General features: G+C 53.9%; 1 protein-coding gene across 1 annotated transcript; it reads left to right on the top strand.

Annotated features, from left to right (window-relative positions):
• The first annotated feature begins 1,644 nt into the window (after nt 1–1,644).
• LOC119093404 (stress-induced-phosphoprotein 1) lies at nt 1,645–16,778 on the top strand. The gene is made up of 14 exons (XM_037216360.1): nt 1,645–1,795; nt 2,851–2,978; nt 4,388–4,597; nt 5,510–5,666; nt 7,030–7,224; nt 7,626–7,684; nt 7,718–7,777; nt 8,169–8,295; nt 10,887–11,029; nt 11,978–12,155; nt 12,552–12,713; nt 13,379–13,482; nt 14,574–14,737; nt 16,186–16,778. Exons 2-14 carry the CDS (start codon nt 2,961–2,963, stop codon nt 16,256–16,258), a joined length of 1,650 nt encoding a protein of 549 aa, XP_037072255.1. The 5' UTR covers nt 1,645–1,795; nt 2,851–2,960; the 3' UTR covers nt 16,259–16,778.
• The last annotated feature ends 272 nt before the right edge of the window (nt 16,779–17,050 follow it).

Genomic DNA, 17,050 nt, shown 5'->3' with positions numbered 1-17,050 from the left:
CTGTTGAGCCAATCTTCTCCTGACCGGCCCAAGACCCGTTGTTGACACAGAATACCATGCTAGACAGTATGGACACCTGAACAATACAGGATACAGCGTTGCTGCAGGAGCCCCGCGCGGGTCCGGCTTTGTTCCTGCTTGGCAAAAAGGCCTCCGGGGCTCAGACCAACACGGAGCCGACTGTTCGGTGTTGATGATCTCTGGCCGAAACAGAGGAACGCTCTGTCTTAGGTGTCCCAAATCGGTGCCACGGGCTCTCTAACTGCAATTTGAAACCACGTCCCTACAGGCGGGGGTCCTCAATTTGACCTACAGTCAGCCCTTCGGGCCCATCAGCCTTCCATGTTTTTGGGTCTCGAAAGACCCTTCGCCCCCCCCCCCCTCCGTCGGCCCCCTCAAACGCGTTTCGTGACCGACTCGGGACCGCTTGCCGCCACAAGACCACCGTTAGCCACTATGGCCCCTGGCCGACACCGAAGCCTCCCATTGTGTCAGGCACCCCGATTGTTGCAAATCGCGGACTCATAGGTGCCATAGGACTTCTGACTGATATTTCAGGCCCCGAGCCTGCCGGCCGTGAGTCTTAAGGTGACCTGCAGCCAGTCCTTCGGGCCTTCATGCCCTCCAACCGGGTCTTTGAAAGTCGGTTCCGTTGGGCCGGCCGAGCCCGCCCCCCCCCCCCCTGCCCTTCGGACCTCATCGAACACTGCTCTTGATTGGCTCGGAGCCGCTTGCAAGAACAGGACCTCCGTTAGGCGCTGTGGACCCCTTACAGATACACGGCCCGACCAGTGCGAAACAGTCATCGGCTTTGTGGGTGATTGGGAATGGGCCCAGAGGCTCATACCAATATGTAGGGGACTGTGTGGTTGTAGACATGTCTGACCGACACATAGACCCATATAGACTCAGGGCGTTTCTGATAGGTGCAAAGGGCCCTCGGACTGCCATTTGAGGGCCCGTGCCCGCAGGTCTGGGCCCCTTCAGCTCTTCGTGCTCCTAGATCGTCCAGTCAAGGCCTTGATTGTCGGACCCAGTGCTCCCCCCCATGCTCTTTGACCTTCCTTGAAGAATGCCTCTGGCCGACTTGTGGCCCACTGACAGCACGGGGCCCCGTTAGGCGGCTTGGGGTCCCGACTAACGTAAATTGCTGGCTCTGGCTTTGTCCCTGGTTTGGAAATGGACCCTTAGGCTCATGCAGCGACGGAGCCTCTTGTGCGTCACTGGCGCACAAAAGGCTCCGTGGCTGACCGAAAGGCGCGGTATCTGACCGACATATAGGCCCTATCTACTCAGGGGCCCTTGATCGGCGCAGGGACCTCTGGCTGGCATTGGAGTGCCCGGCCCTGCAGGCCCGACCCCTGAATGCGACCTCCGGCCGGACGGAGCCTAAGGGGGCACGTGCCTCCTGTGCTCCGCCCCCCCCCCCGCCCCCCCCCCCCCCCCTCCCCCCGTCTGCCCACCACCTCTGCCTGCGCTACTGCACGCGCTCACGCAGTTATCACTCTTTCAGAGCCGTAAAAAGCTGTCCCCAGTGACGTCACACTAACTCTTTCTAAAAATGTCAGCAAGCCGCTGAGTAACTACGAACCGCCTGCCGTTTGTTCCAGAGACTTCTGGGCTAAAACCGAACTGCAAATCTGCGCTGTGTAGACATTCGGCACACATTTCCTCGCGTTAGTTGTGCTGCGTGGTTACATCGGCTGTGGGGTGCTGGCGTGGGCGCGAAGGGAGCTGGTGTGGTAATTTGGGAGCACGCCATCTTCATCTGTAGTGCTAGAAAAAGTCGAAACAGGTAATTGCATTTGAGCAGGTCTTGATTCCCGCGTAGACGCTTATCAACAGGATGGGGTCCGGGGGATGCTCTCGTCACACTGGCAAGTTGGCCGTGAATTAACTTCGATTTATATTCCATTTTGGAACGGGGCTTCTATGAATGTGTTCAGTTATTTTGTAGCTATGCATGCAGCTCAGTAATTTATGAGTGTGAGCAGTCCTAATGATTAAAACTGTTTTTGACTCCAGACATTGCATATAATGATCTGTGACATGGCTGTGCATTTGATGCATGCGATGGATCATTTGTGCTTAAAGTAAAATGTTATTCAGTGATGAAATGGGAAGTTTTTTGTATTATGTGCATTCCAGAGGCAATATTTGTGTTAAAGTTCTGTAACTTACCAAGGACATCAGGTCTGTTTCGGCCTTTACTCACAAGCTAATATGTATATTTTGCATATATTTGCAGATGCCATATGGGTTATTATGATTTTTGGTCATATCATATTGCTCAATTGGGTTGTAGAAATGGGAACATGCTTAAATGTCCCAGTCAATCCATTAACAGTACTAAAGGTCGGCAATTACATCCACATTTTTGAAGACATTAAAAATAGAATAGAAATAGCTGGCACAACATGACATGGACATTGACCATTTTTTCCTGTGCCATGTCTATCCAATTGACCTTGAATAGGCCAGGTCTGACACCATTTAAATATTGACCAACCTGTCAGAATTAATCTGTGCAATGACTGATTTAAAAATCATGCAGCACCAATGATAATCAGTGTCATGGAATCAGCCACTGTTAAATTTTTTATGTTACTCTTCAAAGTGAACTAATGATAATTTCACACCTGCAACAGCATTCACAGTACAAAGGACGTCATCAAAACATAAAGCTGATCATTGATTTGTTTACAGATTCCACTGAACTTGCCTTGAACCAGAGAACCAGACTAGTCCTGAGCACCTATACTTTTCCCCCACAAAAGATGATTTTGGAACACCCTACAGTTCCTGTTTGGAAGAAGTTGGCATATGATCAATGACTGTTCTCTTTTACAGAGTAGTGGCCTGGAGCTGAATACAGACACCTGATATTTGGATGCTGATATCTGGTGGTTCAACTTCTGCTGCATATTTGTGATACTCAAGAAGAATACAGTGTGATTGCCATGGCTGACAAAGGAAAGGTAAGCATGAAACTTTGTGAAATACTGTCAGTGATATTTTTCAGGAATGCCATACTTAAGCTTATGATGGGACTGCAAATTAACAAAAGAATAATATAGAATGCATATTCTGACATGGTATTCACGTGAGAATGTGCAGTGAGTAGATGCAGTATTTTGTCTTGCAGTTGCAGTTTTGTCTTGCCATAGGCACAGGCATGATACAGTTTGCTGGTGCCTGATTGGTAAGTTGGTATTTCAGCATTTCAGCAGGCAGGGGCCAGAAACCATTGCTTGCATCAACCTGTACGTTGTCTATTGCTTCATGCATTCAGGGATGTCACTTGCTAAAACTGTTTGGAAGTGGGCTTAGCCAAAAAGGTTGAACACCCTGCCCCTAAAAAACCTTCTCTAGATTTTGTTCACTTGAATTAGCATCCTTGATGTTGCAATAAAGAAATGTTTTGATATTTTGTATATTTAAAATTGTGTTCCTGATTAAGTTTGACTTCTGATTTCTAGTAAATATGAGCTGCTGTTTTGTTAAATGCTCAGAATGGGATGCAATTCACAAAAAAACATGTCAGTAAATCGTAATAAGAAATCACTGAAGACTACCACTGTTGCTGATTGTGTTGTATATCCACCACAGCCCTGATTATGTGACAAATCACATACCACTGTGAAGGAAAACATACTTCAGCTTTTACCTTGGCTGCGCTGTTCTCTTATAAGCTGTTGTGTATTGCAGTCAACTGCTCTTTATTCCAATCCAGGCATTATAAGGTGAAAACTAGTAAAACATTTGGAAGCGGGCTTTACATATATAGGCATTAGGAGGGCAAAAACATTAGGTACATACAGGATGCTTTTGGTGCAAAATTGACATGCAAGTACTTGTAGTGTGTAAGGTGCCTTCTACCTAGCATATTAATAGTTAAAATAATTGATGTGTTTATTTGCCTCTGTATTCTCTCTTGCCTCATGTATTGAGGGGGCTCCGAGAGGCAGGCGGAGGGAAGGAGGCTCTAGTCAGCATCTTGGGGAGGCACGCCACCCTAAAAGTATATAGATGGTGTCTCTATCTGCATTGAATGCATGTCAGATTTGTTTCAGAAAAATCTTGCTTCCTTTTAACTGATACACACTCTGGTTGCTGCCACTGTTTTGTTATCTTGTCAAATAACATTTGCCTTATGCAATTTTTTTCATTTCTGTGCCCTTACACCACTTTTGAGTGACATGTTTGTCATTGACAAACAGTAGTTGGCATAGCATCACCATTTACCACGAGACTTACATTAAGGAGGCATCGGATGGCTGTGGTTGGTGTGGTACTGGCGTCGCCGGCTGCTGCCTCGTCGGGGCTTCGCCTTCGCCTTCGGGCTTCGTCGGGCTGGTCTGATAGACTTCACTGCTGTGTGTCGCAGGCCGAGGAGCTGAAGAAGCAAGGCAACGCGGCCACGGCGGCGGGCAACCATCAGGAGGCGGTGCGGCTCTACTCGGAGGCCATACAGGCCGACCCGACCAACCACGTGCTCTGGAGTAACCGGTCGGCCGCGCACGCCAGCCTGAAGCAGTACGAGGCGGCGTTGTCCGATGCCGAGAAGGCGATCGAGCACCAGCCCGACTGGTCGAAGGTGCGCAGTGCAATAACTAAAAGTTATTTCGTTAAGTAAACAACATAAAATCACGGACAGATGTGCAATAATACCACTAGGAGCATATGACAATATTCGGTTCTGGAAACATGCATCAGCAACACAGCGCCACCTCTTGACAAGTTGGAAGTACTACAGGTGGGTCATTCCATCCACTGTAGGGGAAATTTTGACACGGCTAGTCTGGCGGCGGCTGACGACGTAAAGACGTGCCACGACGCAACCAAACGATGACGTATTGAGGAGCATGTATACTAAATAGTGAAAACTAGTGGTGTAGAGCTGTCTTTTGCACCGAAAAGAAACCGATGTGATTTTACAAGTTGGCGTCTTTCATCATGTCTGATGCTTGCTTCAGTATCTTAAAATGCAGAACATTCACATAAATCCGCAAAATGCCCTAAATAGTGAAACTCGCTCTACAAAACTAGCAAATCAACTAATTAAAACCAACACTAAAGTACTGTTGAGTCTCCAATAGCATCCCATTGTTGGCATATCGCACCACTGCAGATGCCCGCCCTGGACACCCAATAACTATCGCAATCGGTACTCCCCGTGACTTTGGAACCACTTAGTAATATGGGATAGACGCACTTGGAACTGCACTGGTGAAACGGATGTGTTTAAGTGCAGGGCCTATGGACGTACAACAGGGAGCAGGACGACCGTGTAGTGGCGGCATCTTGATTGTCCATTGACGCCATTTCCGTCACCTGTGGAGTTAATCATACATGAATCTGACCTAAACTACTGACTGCAATGCGAGATCAGTAAGTCCTGGCACACAGATCCGTGTTTTTGTTCGGTCGTCGTCCGCACTGGACACCGTGTTATGTGCAGCGTTGTCGGACAGCGGTGGGTGACGGGTGGGCGGGACCCTCTCGGCAGGGCTACTCCAGGAAGGGCCTGGCGCTGACGTACCTGCAGCGGCACGCCGAGGCGATCCAGGCGTACGAGGAGGGACTGCGGCGCGAGCCCGGTAACAGCTTGCTCCAGCAGGGCCTGCAGGACGCCCGGGCCGCGCAGCAGGCCAGCCAGTCGGCAGGTATGTAGCCCACAGCTCCGCTGCCGGCGGCAGCCGACTCCACGCTGAAGGGTGTCGCCGCTGCGCCCTCCGCGGCTAGGGGTGCTGGCGTCCGGTCGGCCGGCGTGCCTGTCCGTTTGAGGGCACCGCGCGCCACCTGTACACCAGTGTTGAGTGCCCGGGAGAGGGCACCACCCGTCATGGGGACAGCTGGTCTGGAATCGATGCTGGTGCCACGTGCCGCACGCTTCGGTGAATGGCAGGCTGTTCTGTACTCCTGTGGAGTGCGTGGCGGGGGTCTGGCCACTGTCAGCCTGCCAGGCTTGCGTGCCGTCCTAAGACACGCGCCACATCAGCCGCGCGCCGCGGGTCGAGCTGGTTCGGCCGGCTGCCCAGGTCAGTGGGTAAGTATCGCAGGTCCCACCAGATGGTGACACCATCGCGTCCAAACAGTGGGAGCTGTTCAGGTTGGTTTTGCGTCTTCAGATGTAACATGCCTATTGATGTTAATGAGCGATGCTAGATGCCCTTACACCCAGCGTAGTATCCTAGCCATGTGAATTTGAATGCAAATGGGGGAGTTTCTAACTTGGTTGCCATTTTGTTGGTACTTTATGACATCTACAATATTTCTAGTATTCCAAACGTAGTGGACGCCGATAACTTGGATTAGTGTTAGCGATATATTACTTCAGTAATGCTTTCCGGGTAACGTGTTTCCACGTGGCACACACAAAGAATTCCCGTCGTCTGGGCTCTTGTCTCCGTGGAAATGCGACCAGGATTCAGCATGCCATTTCAGGTGTCAAAGGCGGTTTCTTCCCTTCGTGGATGCCATATCATGACTCCCAAAAGACATCGGTCAAAAGCTGGAGTGGGAGGAAGTGAACACACTAGCATGTGTATCAGATGCGCAGTGGACAGTTTCCGAGACCTCAGGACAATCCCCGCCACGAGACTGGGCCTCAGGACAATCCCTGCCACGAGACTGGGCCTCAGGACAATCCCCGCCACGAGACTGGGCCTCAGGACAATCCCTGCCACGAGACTGGGCCTCAGGACAATCCCCGCCACGAGACTGGGCCTCAGGACGATCCCCGCCACGAGACTGGTGTCGAAGTGCGAATTACTGACCAAGCGCACCGTTTAAGCGAGAAGACATACCGCAACTTTCTACGCGTGGAGCTTAGCATAGCTTTTTGAGCCCCGAGTATCTGCAGGCAACCTGCCACAGTGTCAGATATTCACACCTGTCGAACACCTTCGAGTTCACACTGTTTCTGTTGGGTCATGCTGCGCTGCAGCGTTGCCCGCGTATATTCACCGTTGTTCGGTGGCGAGCCTGGGACACCGTTTGGAGTTCTGACTTTGCGTTTGTTTGCAGGACCCGGAGGGGCGTTCCCGAACCCGTTTGCAGACCCCATGCTGATGATCAAGCTGGCCACCAACCCGAAGACAAAGCACCTGGTGGAGGACGCCGAGTTCATGGCCAAGCTGAAGATGCTGCAGGCCAACCCGACGATGTTGTCCAGCTGTCTGCAGGATCAGCGCATCATGCTGGCCCTCGGCGCGCTCATGGGTGAGACTTTTGGGAGTGGCACGGGTCGGCTGCAGAGGTGGCGCTCCACGGGTCGGCGTGCGCTCCGCTAAAGCTGATGGCGGCGACACCAGTTGTGTGTGAGAGCCGGTGACCTTGGGCCTGGCCTGGGCTGCTGTAAGTGTGGCTGTGCGCTCCGCTAAAGCTGATGGCGGCGACACCAGTTGTGTGTGAGAACCAGTGACCTTGGGCATGGCCTGGGCTGCTGCAAGTGTGGCTGTGCGCTCCACCAGAGCCGGTGATGGGGACGCCAGTTGTGTGTGAGAGCCGGGTGTGGCCTGGGCTGCTGCAAGCGTGGCTGTGCGCTCCGCCAGAGCTGATGATGCGGACGCCAGTTGTGTGTGAGAGCCGGCTGACGCTGGGCCTGGCCTGGGCTGCTGCAGGCGTGGACCTGCAGGCGGGCCCCGGCGCTGATGACGAGATGCGTGACGAGTCGCCGCCGGCCGACGCCAAGCCGGCTCGGCCGCCGCCCGGACGACCGGCGCCCGACAAGCAGGAGAGCGCGGCGGCGGAAACATCGTCCGAGCAGCGCCAGGTCGGTCGAGCGGTGCTCCTTCCCGGAGCAGCGCCAGGTCGGTTGAGCGGTGCTCCTTCTCGGAGCAGCGCCAGGTCGGTCGAACAGTGCTCCTTCCCTGAGCAGCGCCAGGTCGGTCGAGCAGTGCTCCTTCCCTGAGCAGCGCCTGGTCGGTCGAGCGGCGCTCCTTCCCTGAGCAGCGCCAGGTCGATCGAGCAGTGCTCCTTTCCAGAGCACTATCGTATGGGAGCGTGTTTATTGTGTTTATTGCACCCGTCAGCTTTTCATTCAATAAAGTCGCTGAATGGAAGTTCAAAAAAGTTTAAAACATTCAAAGAAATTCGTTTCTTCATTCAACATTTGTTAGACTGGCTGTCGATATGGCGTAATGACGCTGCGTGCGCTACCGCAGGCCAAGGAGCAGAAAGAGCTGGGCAATGCTGCATATAAGAAGAAGGACTTCAACACGGCAATACAGCACTACGAGAAGGCGCTGGAGCTGGACCCCACCGGCATGACCTACCTGCTCAACCTAGCAGGTCAGTGGCACGGCCATACGTGCGCATATGGGGAGCAAGTTTTCGTGGAGGCACTTGATGAGTGTAAAACAGCGAAATTTTTATGCTGGGTAATTTTTGGTTTCATTTTTTTCCCTTACGTAGCTTTGTTTGAAGTCCAGCAAATGGAATAGATCATACAAAAGTAGCCGTCAATTTTTCAATTCACGGCTTCCTGATTAAGCTTCTCGACATTCCGCTTCCATTGCCGCTGCTGGGTAGCCAGCTTTCTGCGAAAGTCCGTCACAAAATTTGTATATGTTCAGTAGTGCAAGCTTGTAGCGGAATATGTAGAGAGCAGGTCTGCTTAAACATTTGCGGAACATGGGATTATGCGCAAACTGTTTGGCGGAACCTGTCGCGTTTCAAAAAAGGAACAGGGAGAATTTGAAGATGCTTACTGGAGAAGTTGCAAATTGAAAACTGGGTGTTACGTTTGTACAGCTTTTTCATTCGCTGAATGCGAAACACTTGAGCTGTCAGCGCAAACCAGAAAATGTGGCCATGAAGCTCAAAGCACGTGCATACATATACACGCACACACACATATATCCCTATCTGTCTTTATCTATGTGGAGATGTGTAATACAGTTAAATGTACCACTGGATACCATGAATATGACTTTTGTTAGTTTGCTCTATTCCCTGATGTTGGATGTGACATTCAGTGATGTTAACAGATAGCGTGTCTGGTTCCGATTGTGGGGCGTGGAGTGGTCAAGAACTCGGAATATTCCATGTAAGCTGAACACTTTGAATTCACCAGGTTTATTATTGGAGCCACTTACAAGCTGAATGCCGCAGGTACGATGGTTATAACGCATCGTTTTCAAGTCACGAGGACGGCATGGCGGGCTGAGCGAGGGGGTCAGAGCCACGAGGGCTATGGATGGTTATCATGTATATGATAGCATAACCTAACGATCAAACCGGACACCTTTGGGACACCCTTACAACTGGTTATGACAGCATAACCTAACGATCGAACCAGACACCTTTGGGATACCCTTACAACTGGTTATGATAGCATAACCTAACGATCGAACCAGACACCTGTGGGACACCCTTACAACTGGTTATGATAGCATAACCTAACGATCGAACCAGACACCTTTGGGACACCCTTACAACTGGTTGTGATAGTATAACCTAACGATCGAACCAGACACCTGTGGGACACCCTTACAACTGGTTATGATAGCATAACCGAACGATGGAACCAGACACCTGTGGGACACCTTTACAACTGGTTATGATAGTATAACCTAACGATCGAACCAGACACCTTTGGGACACCCTTACAACTGGCTATGATCGATGCATTGGTGCGCCCATCATGTATGATGTTCGGTTGCCAGAGGTTAACTGGAGCGTTTACGAGGTAATCGTAAGTCTCGTGAGCTGATTCAGAAGTCTCATTGCGTGGAAGTTGGTTTGCTGTGAAGTGTTCGTCAACGAACATCGCAAGATAGTTCGCAAATCTCACCGTCTGAAAATTTATCTATTACGGGACTGGGCAAGCTCGGCAAAGTTTCTCGACGAATCGACGAGTGCATGGTGGTGTCCGCTCCAAATAGTCGTTGGATGGCCGCCGGGCGTGGCTAACTGGCTAGACGCGACATGAAAAGCTGGGTCCCGGATGGACGCTGTCTTGAAAGTTCTGTGCTAAGGCCAAAGCGGTGGAAATTGTGCTGCGCAAAGCCCTACTGCGTTTCGGTGCTCTGTGCACTTGTGAAGTACTGCGTGCTTTTGGATCCGCCAACGAGATTATTATATATAGGGCCGTTTTGATATTGTTTTAGCAACGCGTCCTTTACATCCAAGACGGACGTAGTGCTACAAAATATTTTTATTACACTTCTTTCTGATCGCGTCATTCACTACGTTAATGTAAATGTTGTCAACAAAGAGCTGATATTCCGGCCAATAGTTTGGGCCCCTTCGATGACAAATAGGCTGCTAGCTTTTGAGATTCATTGGACTAAGTTGCTCCCTACTTCTTGCATGGAACGCAGGTGACACTCGTCGCAAACGGATAGGCGTAAGCTTTTGATTATTAGTGTTTCTCCACCGTATTCCTCCACCGCGGTCAATATTTTAGCCTGCTCTGATGTATGGCGAGGGCGGCCGGCAGCAGCTGTGTACGGCAGTGTGACGCGTGTTGCGCAGAGGCGGCAGTCTGGCTGGGCGCCGGCTGCGGTACAGCCGCGGCCGGCAGCAGCCGTGTACGGCAGTGTGACGCGCTGCGCAGAGGCGGCAGTCTGGCTGGGCGCCGGCTGCGGTACAGCCACGGCCGGCAGCAGCTGTGTACGGCAGTGTGACGCGCGCTGCGCAGAGGCGGCAGTCTGGCTGGGCGCCGGCTGCGGTACAGCCGTGGCCGGCAGCAGCCGTGTACGGCAGTGTGACGCGCTGCGCAGAGACGGCAGCCTGGCTGGGCGCCGGCAGCAGCTGTGTACGGCAGTGTGGCGCGCGCTGCGCAGAGACGGCAGCCTGGCTGGGCGCCGGCTGCGGTACAGCCGTGGCTGTTCTGAGCACCGAGCCGATGGCCGCTGACGCGTGCCGCCCTGTTGCAGCCGTCCACCTGGAGGATGGCCAGTACCAAAAGTGCATCGACACGTCGCTCAAGGCCGTGGAGCTGGGCCGTGAGAACCGTGCCGACTACAAGCTTATCGCCAAGGCGTTCTCCCGCTGTGCGCTGGCGTACAGCAAAATGCAGGTGAGTGGGCAGCGGGCCGTGGCTGTTGCGGCCGAACCCCGATTAGGCTTGCTCAAATGACGTGCCACCCCGTGCGTTCTGGTCACGCTGCGGACAAATAGTGCAGACCATACGGTGATAAAAGTTTGTTTATTCCGTGAAATTTGTGCCAGAAAACGTCGTGCTTTGTGGGCCGGAGCCTTAGTATGCATTCTGTCCATGGCTGTGGTCAATTTTAATAGCTCGTTGTGGCGTGGCACGCCTCTGTGACTCGCCTTGCACGTGTGTCCCGACTCACGGCCGGACAGCCGGCGGGTCGTGCTCTGCCCGTCTCCGCTCCAGCTGATGCGCGAAAGATCCCGTGATCACGCGCTAGATTGCTGGGGCGGATTCAACTGTTAAGAAACAACCTCCGCGGACCAGGAAATTTAGCAGTCCCATGGAATGATCAGACAGGGTGCTAGTACACGGGTGGAATAATCGTTCGAACTGTGGTCCTGGTCTGGTGTATTAGTATGCACACAACGTTGTAGTCAGTTACCTGCCCGGTCGTCGTCAGCTGTTATTGACCCCTGTGAGGGACTTATGGATGTTTGGGCCTCAGTCATTTACTCGTCTCGACCCGAATTCTCTCATGGGAATATCCGGGATTCGAACTGAGGTGCCCCGATAACGAGTCCAGCACTGTAACGATTGAGCTCGCAGCGAAGGACTAGAAGCGAACTGTTAGTGATAAAGGCGCATCGTTAACCAAAGCCAATGCAATCGTCATGGTCATGGTCGTCGTCATCGTCATCGTCATCGTCATCGTCCGTTTGCCATCGTCAGGCAACTTATGACGGATTTCTGTTCTTGATGGCGTGTCTGCCTTCCACCTGGCATTAGAGATGTCAGGTGGGTACGTGTGGCCTGATGGGGTGGCGCGCGTGCCGGCCGACGCCTGACGCCCGTGCGGTGGCCGGCCGGCAGGACTACCAGCAGGCGAAGAACTTCTACGAGAAGTCGCTGTCGGAGCACCGCACGGCCGACGTGAAGACCCGCTTGTCGGAGGTGGAGCGGAAGCTGCGCGAGCAGAAGGAGGCGGCCTACCGCGATCCGGCCAAGGCCGAGGAGGAGCGCGAGCGGGGCAACGAACTCTTCAAAAAAGGTATCCCTTTCGCTTTCGGTAACGTCATGCAGTTCAGATCGCTAGCAGTCGCGCTCGCTGGCTGACGTAGGCAAAGAAGCGCGATGCCTTCTTACACAACGCATGTATGCTTATCAGCTTGAATGGCTGAACTATAGCCATTTCGGTCGTGTCCTTTGATCTTTCAATGTTGATATGTGCTGTGTCAGACCTTCTCCCGGTGATATTTCGCCATCCGTAAACTTCAGGTTGTGGTTATCCCTTGGGCTTTTGTTCAGTCGTTTTCGGTTATTCGATCGACTTTCTTTTATTTGTATCGCTCTTCACATCACTCATCATTTCCTGTCAACTCCGACGTTCGCCGTTGCATGACCAGCATGACGCCATTTTATTGACGAGCGTGCTGGCCCACCGCAGGGAACTACCCGGAGGCCATCAAGGCGTATACGGAGGCGATCAAGCGGAACCCGGACAATGCCAAGACGTACAGCAACCGAGCGGCGTGCTACACAAAGTTGGCCTCCTTCGACCTGGGCCTGAAGGATTGTGACGCATGCATCAAGCTGGACCCCACCTTCAGTAAGGGATCGGCCATGTGTCGGTGGCAGATGCTGGACCCCACCTTCAGTAAAGGGTCGGCCATGTGGTGGTGGCAAATGCTGGACCCCACCTTCAGTAAGGGGTCGCCCGTGTGGTTATAGCAGATGCTGGACCCCACCTTCAGTAAGGGATCGGCCAAGTGTTGGCAGCAGATAAGCTAAGAGGCTGGATAAGTGACCGTGAATGGTGGGCGTTGCGTCCAGGCGATTTATTGTCGACGACTCAGTAGTTGCAGCCATTCAGTACCGTACCGCCGGCCGCTCCATGCGTGTGCAGCATTGTCTCATGCCAGCGTGCTTCAGAGTGTCTGGTGAAAATGTGACGACGCCATGTGGCGTGGCCCGCAATACTGCAGGTGGAACACGGCTAAATTAGAGCACGCTCAAGGATTTTGACCAGGTGCTTGTTTACAGCGACGCATTTCCCAGCACGTGTGTGCCAGTTTCGTTGTGCAGTGGTCTTTGCGGGCTTAGTTTGTCTGTAAACATACGCCAGGCAACACGCTGTCGCATTCTGAATGTTTCTGTGGAATTGAGTAACACCGCATTGATGCGCTTATGTGCCATTCTCATCAATGGTAGTGTTACTGATGGCACAACAATGCATGTGTTGTAGCGCTCTCACCACGACGCGTCCTTTTGCAGTCAAGGGACACATCCGGAAAGGCACGCTGCTGAAGGGAATGCATCAGTTTGACAGGGCTATGGAGGCCTTCCAGAAAGCTATCGAACTAGACGAAAACAACCAGGTACAGTAGACCGGTCGTGCTTGAGTCGGTGTGGGACCTGGACAACCGTCTCAGCTGCCGGTCAGCTGGGGCGACTATCGCGCTGGGAGCGGGATTAACTGGGCCGGTGTCGCGGTGGGAGTAGCATTGACTGGGCCGGTGTCGTGGTGGGAGTACCATTGACTGGGTTGGTGTCGCGGGGGGAGTGACATTGACTGGGCCGGTGTCGCGGTGAGAGTGGCATTGACTGAGTCGGTGTCGCGGTGGGAGTGGCATTGACTGGGCCGGTGTCGCGGTAGGAGTGGCATTGACTGGGCCGGTGTCGTGCCGTCTGTCGGCCGCTGCTGCCGGTCAGCTCGGGTGACTGTGTCGCGGTGGGAGTGGTATTGGCTGGGTCGGTGTGGCGGTGGGAGTGGCATTGACCGGGCTGGTGTCGCGGTAGGAGTGGCATTGACTGGGCCGGTGTCGTGGTGGGAGTAGCATTGACTGGGTTGGTGTCGCGGCGGGAGTGACATTGACTGGGCCGGTGTCGCGCTGGGAGCGGGATTGACTGGGCCGGTGTCGCGCGCGGAGCGGGATTGACCGGGCCGGTGTCGTGGTGGGGGTGGCGTTGACTGGGCCGGTGTCGTGCCGTCTGTCGGCCGCTGCTGCCGGTCAGCTCGGGTGACTGTTTCGCGGTTGGAGTGGCATTGGCTGGGTCGGTGTGGCGGTGGGAGTGGCATTGACTGGGCCGGTGTCGTGGTGGGAGTGGCGTTGACTGGGTCGGTGTCGCGGTGGGAGTAGCACTGACTGGGTTGGTGTCGCGGTGGGAGTGGCATTGACTGGGTCGGTGTCGTGGTGGGTGACATTGACTGGGCCGGTGTCGCGGTGGGAGTGGCATTGACTGGGTCGGTGTCGTGGTAGGAGTGGCATTGACGGGGCTGGTGTCGCGGTGGGAGTGGTATTGACTGGCTCGGTGTCGTGGTGGGAATGACATTGACTGGGCCGGTGTCGTGCCGTCTGTCGGTCGCGGCGGCCGGCCAGTTCGCGCCGAACGCGGCCGTCACAGGCGCTGCCTTCCGACGTGGTACCTGAAGCTACGAACGCGCGGCTGACTGGTCTGACGTCTTCAGGAGGCCATCAACGGCTACAGGGAGTGCATGGTGTCGATGGACAACGACCCGGACCAAGTGAAGAAGCGGGCGCTCTCCGATCCCGAGGTCCAGAACATCCTGAGCGATGCCAGCATGCGGCTGATCCTGGAGCAGATGCAGGACAACCCCAACGCCGCCAGAGAGTACGTGACGTTATGTACACGCGTTGGTCCCTGGCCTGGGGTCCTAATCATCTCCGCCATAGCATCTGAAAAGTGGCACCTTTTTCTCCGGCGCGACGGGCTCGTTCTGGAATAAATATTGAATAATAAGAATATGCCGAGCGCGCACTTAGCGCTTACGGGTAAGCATATGAATAGTTCACAGGCGGCAGTCGACTGATCAGATTTGGTCCTGGATATGTGTACGTTAGAATGTGAGTGAACACTCCAGAGCAGAATAAAGACAGGCTGATAGTCTGGCCCGTCATGCAAGCCAAGTGCTTTCGAATGGGTCGGTTCAAATTGATTTGCAACGGGGGCGTAGGGCGAACGGAATCTGACCTGGACTTGCAACTTACGGACGCGGACACGGTCGTGCTTATTTGTCCCACGCTTCCCCACGCCTCTCCCAGTCACCAGCGCGTACACCGGCCGCGGCCGGTCGGCTTCCGAGTCACCGACGCCTGCATGTCTCGCCATCGAAAGCACGGGCTAGACCGGCTGTTATGATCATCTATCCATGTGATCCCGTCATTTGCCGCGTGGGATGTCCGGTGGAGCGGTGCCCGTGCAGTGACGGCGGAGTACATTGCGTTACCTTGTGTATGGTCAGGCTGCTGAGAGTCATCCTGGGACCACCGTGGTGTTGCCCCGGGCTGGTTCTCGTCTCGATGGTTATGGCAAGCCTCCTGCTGCTCTCAGTTCTCTTGTTGTAATGCTCTGCTCATGGACGCTGAAATGTGGTGCGGTGTGTACTGGTACCATACGGTAGCCGTGCGGCCGTGTATAGGATGCCGGTGGCTTAGGGATGAAAACTTTTTCCCTTTTTTAAAGTGGGGGATAGCTTATTTTATTACACGTGTTGCATCGAACTCCTTCGGGAGTGCGATAACCGTAAATGCTAAAATAATCATGATAGGCTCTGTTTAGACGTGGTAAGTTTATGTTCATATTTTTGGTGCTCATAACAGCAAATTGGGGATTGAAGAATGGCTGGTGATAGGCTGCCTCATAGTGCCATCAGGAGTAACAAGTTTGCAGGCAGCTTTCCATTAGGCCATCGGACTCTTTTACCCCATTTTGTTCAAACCCCGGGTTTGGTACAATTTGGGCAATAATCGTTAGTAGCCCCCGCCATCTGTCTCACCGTACTTGTCAATCGTCGTCTGTCTTTGACCTCTCTCCCCGCACGTCCCAGAAGGCGACACAGGTAGATGTGCAAGCTGTTAAACTCCGGAAACGAACTGTCGGGTGCACGTGAGGGGTTCAGGCGGGTAACATTGGGCGTGCCATGTTGGGTTTTCATGACAGGATGGGCTTAAGTGCCAGTCATTGTGTTTATGCTAACGCGGTAACGGCGTGTCTCTTACTGCAGCTGGTGCGAAACGAATAGGTCTTGATTTTTTTACAACTGACCGTGACCATTGCAGACACATGAAGAACCCGGACATCGCGGCCAAGATCCAGAAGCTGGTGCAGTGCGGTCTGATTGCCTTCCGCTGAGTGGTGCTGGGCGCCGGATCGGATCGGAGCGTGCGTGCCGCGGCCTCCGCCAGCCGGCGGGTGGCACCAGCCCGGGCCCCGGCTGGTGCCGTGACACTAGCGGACGGACTCGGGGACCGGACCGCGTGCCGGTCGCGCCGCCGCGCGCCGCCGCGCCCCCGCGGGCCGTGTCGACCGCAGTGGTCGCCGCAGGTCGGGGGGCCGCCGGCTGCTCGTTTGCCCGTTGATTTGGCCTGTCCAAGTAACACGATACATTCGCGCCAGACCTGCGTTGGCCAGGCGGGCATAGCCAGGTGAGGCGGGCTGGCGCTCGTTAAGCGTAATATACCGACATTGCCGGACTCGCGTCTGTGGGCGACCGGCCCAACTCCGGCTACTTTGTCGGCACTGTTCAGCCAGCCTAGTGTACCAGCCCACGAGAACGCGGAGGCGCCGGCTACAGAGCGCCGACTCGTGGCTTTTGTCAGTGTCACGTGCACGGTGGAACAGTGTCAAATTACACAGTGAGGTTCGTGCCTGGGATATTTTTTGTATCGCCGGCGGGACGAGGATAAGTCGGATGTCACACTGGTCAACAGAAGATGAGTCGAGTGGCGCGCTGTTCAACAGAAGTATTTCATTAAATGTGCTGCCTGCCTTAGCCCTTTTGCTGTGTGGTTTTTCTGGCTCTCGAGGGGGGGGGGACCTGGACGATGGACAATATTGCGTAACTTGCACTACTTGCGCCATTCGCCGTCCGCCGTTGCGATGTGCGCGCAAAGGAGGTCATGAAAACCCATGGGGATGCTTCCG

Source organism: Pollicipes pollicipes, unplaced genomic scaffold (genome assembly GCF_011947565.3).
Source record: "Pollicipes pollicipes isolate AB1234 unplaced genomic scaffold, Ppol_2.1 Scaffold_4002;HRSCAF=4701_pilon_pilon_pilon, whole genome shotgun sequence".
Taxonomy (NCBI): domain Eukaryota; kingdom Metazoa; phylum Arthropoda; class Thecostraca; order Pollicipedomorpha; family Pollicipedidae; genus Pollicipes; species Pollicipes pollicipes.
The sequence above is the reverse complement of the archived record's forward strand: the minus strand, read 5'-3'. Positions and strand labels throughout refer to the sequence as shown.

Coding starts and splice junctions, on each gene's coding strand:
- LOC119093404 (XM_037216360.1), top strand. Junction 7,685..7,717: donor TGCGTGACGAGTCGCCGCCG/GCCGACGCCAAG, acceptor CCGCCGCCCGGA/CGACCGGCGCCCGACAAGCA. Junction 12,714..13,378: donor CAAGCTGGACCCCACCTTCA/GTAAGGGATCGG, acceptor GTCCTTTTGCAG/TCAAGGGACACATCCGGAAA.